At 50.9% G+C, this 4956-nt stretch overlaps 1 protein-coding gene across 1 annotated transcript in view; it reads right to left on the reverse strand.

Moving 5' to 3' along the window:
* Nucleotides 1-277: 277 nt before the first annotated feature.
* Nucleotides 278-4956, reverse strand: part of LOC140428570 (PHD finger protein 20-like) — a 75661-nt gene continuing 70982 nt past the window's right edge. The window contains 1 exon segment of the mRNA XM_072515193.1: nt 278-1133. Within this exon segment, the coding sequence (XP_072371294.1) occupies nt 991-1133 (143 nt within the window). The 3' untranslated portion in view covers nt 278-990.

Raw genomic sequence — 4956 nt, forward strand, 5'->3', positions numbered from 1 at the left:
AAGCCGCACACTGTCCCTCGGAGGAAAACCACCAGCCGGGTTTGGGCAGAGCCGCGGAGGGGGCCAACAAGAGACGTCAATGGTCTAAAGCAAACACCAGTCTCCAGGCGACGACTCCAACACCTACCTCCCCAACACAACAGGCGACACATTGCTCCTCAAAACACGTTCATTTACACAAGTGTAAAAATTAGGCCATCTTCCTCAAGGCAATAAGGGAAGGGAAACAATGCAACCGGGAGAGACTGCTGGGGTGTGTGTGTGTGTGTGTGGGGGGGGGGGGGGGGGGGGGGTGTTAAGATTCTGCGACCTTGTGAGGGCTGAATTAACAATTACAGATTGCATCAACAAATCCAATACATTGAGGTAAATCAGTCAGTCCAGCCTTCCATGCAGGAACTCCCTGGCACTGGCTCGGGAAACCCGCCCAGTTCGTTCTCCTGTCCGTGCTCAGAAACCAACCTGAACCGGTCAAACGAAAGGTAACACGCTTTCCTTCGACGCCGCCAAAAAAAAAAGACAAAAGACGAGTCATTGTGGGAATTTTAAATACAGCATTAATTCTGTGACGCTTTTTTTTCCCCCCTCTCTCTCGGAAATGTGTGGATGGTGACTCGAGCTCTTGAAAAGTTCGAACACTGCGCAGTGGTCCACGTTACCCGAAGCGAGCTGGAGTTGTGTAGACAGCTGAAGAATTCAGCCCGTCCTTTCCCTCCACCGTAACGGAGGGACACCCGGTGTCAGGGGTGAGCGGCCTGTTCTCCTAAAGCCAAGCAATGGAACATCCCCCCCCGCCCCCCCCCCGAGCGGACAGAAACGTTAACAAGAAATAAAAACAGAAACCAGAGTCTAGAGTCATTGCAGGAGCATAGGAAGTCCGGTCACTTCCATCCAGTATTTGTCCGGGCTACTTCTGCTGTCAAGATGGACGGCCTCCTCCGTGTCCCACCATCCTTGGTCAAAAGGTCCCTCTGGGTGGTCTGTCGCATCTCACACGGGACAGTAGGAAGCGATCTGCTGCACTTTACCCAGGTCCGTGAGGAGCTGCTTCATCCGGTGCTTGAGCTGAGGCAAGCGGGTCAGCGGGTCGGGCGGCTCCAGCTCACCAGAATAGTCCAGCCAACTCTCCAGAACTAGGGGCCAGACAGAGAATTGAATTACTTATGACAAATCCGGAAGTTTTCTCCTACAGTTCTGTTCCGCAGCAACTCCCAAACACACGGCACCCTAAAACTTGAACTATGTCACCCATTTCTTCATTCTCGCTACCCTGCGGGGCTCCCTCTTCACCACGAGTAAAGTTTTGGGGTTTTTTAAAAAATATTTCTTTATTCTCCTCCTTTTTCGCATTTTCTCCCAAATTTACACCCACCAACAATAAACAATAATCAGTATCAAATGTCAATCCCCATATCAATAACAACGATCCCATCCTCCCACCAAACCCAAACCATTCGCCCACATGTTCACATAACAACTGACAAAAAGGAATCAGGAATCCCCCATGGCCACCATTTACACACATCGCCTCTCTCTCCCCCCCCTCCCCCCCCCAAGCCCCCTCCAACTAATGTTCGATGTTATCCAGTTCTTGAAAGTGCATAATGAATAATGCCCATGAATTGTAGAACCCCTCCATCCTTCCCCTCAGTTCAAACTTAACCTTCTCAAGAGTCAAGAATTCCAACAGATCCCCCCGCCATGCCAGGGCACAGGGTGGAGAGGCTGCCCGTCATCCCAACAGGATCCGCCTTTGGGCGATCAACGAGACGAAGGCTACAACATCTGCCTTCGCACCCGTTTCCAACCCTGGCTGGTCCGTACTCCCCGAATATGGCTACCCGGGGGCCCGGGTCCAGTTTCACGTGCACCACTTTAGAAATTATCCTAAAAACCTCCTTCCAGTAATCCTCTAGCTTTGGACAGGACAAAACATATGAAGGTGGCTAGCGCGCCCCCCCCCCCCCCCCCCCCCCCGCAACGTTCACACACATCTTCTACTCCTTCAAAGAATCGGCTCATCCTCACCCTCGTGAGGTACTCTGTATACCACCTTCAGCTGTATCAGCCCCAACCTCGCACACGAGGTGGAGGCATTCACTCTCCGGAGCTCTTCACACCAGAACCCCTCCTCCATAGCCTCTCCCAACTTTTCCTCCCACTTTGCTTTGATCCCTTCCAGCGGTGCCTTCTCCTCCTCCAAAATAGCTCCGTAGATCACTGACACTACCCCCTTCTCCAGTCCCCCTGTCGTCAGCACCTCCTCCAGCAATGTGGAGGCCGGCTCCTCCGGGAAGTTCTGAATCTCCTTTCTCGCAAAATCTCGAACCTGCATGTATCTAAACATTTCTCCCTGCTCCAGCCCATACTTCGCTTCTAGCTCCTTCAATCCTGCAAACCGACCCCTAAGAAACAAATCCTTCAGTGTCTTAATCCCCTTCTCCTCCCATTTCCGAAAATTTCCATCCCACCTCCCTGGCACCACGAGTAAAGTTATCCAAAAATGTACAATCGGTCATTATCTGCTTGGAACCTAGGGCCACAATGTGTGAAGTCACATCTCAAAACAGCTGCATACAAAGAGGTAAGCGTTACCTTCAGGAACAAAAGACAAAGAGCTCACTAATAAAAACATTGCAGAGTATTTGCGGCAGAGAAAGGGGCCATCCAGCCCAACAGATTCACGCCAACAGATTCATGACACAGAATCATTGAATCTACAGTGAAGGAGGCCATTCGGCCCATTGAGTCTGCACCAGCCCTTGGAAAGAGCACCCCACTTAAGCTCACACCTCCACCCTATCCCCGCAACCCAGTAACCCCACCTAACCTTTTTGGACACTAAGGGCAATTTAGCGCGGCCAATCCACCTAACCTGCACCTCTTTGGACTGTGGAGGAAACCGGAGCACCCGGAGGAAACCCGCGCAGACACGGGGAGGATGTGCAGACTCCACACAGACATTGACCCAAGCCGGGAATCGAACCTGGGACCCTGCAGCTGTGAAGCAACAGTGCTAACCACTGTGCTACCGTGCCATCCCCAATTTGGCGCAGTCGCCCACATTCTCTACAGGTTCAACATGGGAAATCGGAGGAGTAGAGCAACAGGTGGCCTGTCGCGCCATTCAACGGCTTACCTTCAGCTTCAACTATATTTCCCCGCTCGCTCCCCATATCTCGTTTCCAAACATCTCTCTCTCTCTCTCTCTCTCTCTCTCTCGCAATAATGGGAGCATCCACAACTCCCTGAGGTAGGGAATTCCAAAGATTCACCTCACTGAAGAAATCTATCCTCCTCCCAGTCCTAATGATTAGCTCCTGATCACAAGACCATGCCCTCATGTCCTAGATCCTGCAGCCAGGGGGAGACACCCTCAGGATCTACCCGGTCAGAATCTTGCTGCTTCAACCGTCTCTCATTCTTCTAAACTTGTGAGAATACAGGCCCAATTTTCTCAGCCTCTCACCATAGGGCACCCGCTCAATCCGGGGTTCAGTCCGCTGAGCCTCTGGTGTGCTGCCTCCAATGCAAATATATCCTCTTGCTTTTTAAAAAAAAAAAGTATTTTTATTCAAAATGTTAACCTTGTAACCTCAGCTCTGACCGCTACAACCGACCCAACAGAACATTTCTCTGAATCCATCTTGGGCAAGCCTGTCCTGATGGGCAAGGTGTTGGGAGCAGTTTTAGAATGAGATGTACCTGCTCCGTCTGCAGTTGCCAGCCCTCGCACATACATGTGTGTGAAGTAGAAAGGGGGACAGCGGGTTAGTCAACATCTGAGAGAGATCAATTCTGGTCGCCACACTACCAGAAGGATGTGGAGGCTTTAGAAAGGGAGCAGAAGAGATTTACCAGAATGTTGCCAGGTATGGAGGGCATTAGCTATGAGAAGCGGTTGAATAAACTCGTTTGTAACCTTTTGGGCAGGGCAGGGGGGGGGGGTGGGGGGGGGAGACGACACTGCCTGGGAGGGTGGATGAGCAAGAGATAACATGAAGGGTTGGGGAAGAAACTGGCACGTACGGGTGAGGGCCAGTGCACAAAGCTGTGTAAATATATCATTTTGCCATGTATTTATCTTGCTCTGCGCGATTTCTCGTTTTTATTTTTGTTGTTACGAGGGGGGGGGGGGTTATTGTTTGTAAGGGAGAAAAATTGTGTTAAAAAACTTTAATAAATATAATTTTTTTTAAAAGAATAAACTCGGTTTGTTCTCACTGGAACGACGGAGGTTGAGGGGCGACCTGATAGAGGCCTACAAAATTATGAGGGGCATAGACAGAGTGGATAGTCAGAGGCTTTTCCCCAGGGTAGAGGGGTCAATTACTAGGGGGCATAGGTTTAAGGTGCGAGGGGCAAGGTTTAGAGTTGGTGTACGAGGCAAGTTTTTTTTTACACAGAGGGTAGTGGGTGCCTGGAACTCGCTGCCGGAGGTGGTGGTGGAAGCAGGGACGATAGTGACATTTAAAGGGCATCTTGACAAATACATGAATAGGATGGGACTAGAGGGATACGGACCCAGGAAGTGTAGAAGATTGTAGTTTAGTCGGGCAGCATGGTCGGCACGGGGCTTGGCGGGCCGAAGGGCCTGTTCCTGTGCTGTACTTTTCTTTGTTCTTTGTAATGGCGTGGGACTGGGAAGAGAAGCTATTGCAAGGCGATTCTCTGGCTACGATCAGATAGATCAGAATGGATCCAGGTGAGAGCGGTCACCCACACAGCTGACAGTGAAGAGGTGTTTGGGAAGGACGGCGTGGTCATCCATGTCAAAGTCTGCGGACCGGTCAAGACAGACGAGGGGGGAATAGTTTGCTTTTGTCACAGACGTTGGGAATCTCCTGTGCAACCCCTTAAAGGCCTTCGCCTTCCACTCAAAACACAGAATTGTACACAACATTCTGCCTGGGGGGGGGGGGTGTCTCATTGAATCTTACAGAACAGAGAGGCCTA

Source organism: Scyliorhinus torazame, chromosome 8 (assembly GCF_047496885.1).
Source record: "Scyliorhinus torazame isolate Kashiwa2021f chromosome 8, sScyTor2.1, whole genome shotgun sequence".
Classification (NCBI taxonomy): Eukaryota; Metazoa; Chordata; class Chondrichthyes; order Carcharhiniformes; family Scyliorhinidae; genus Scyliorhinus; species Scyliorhinus torazame.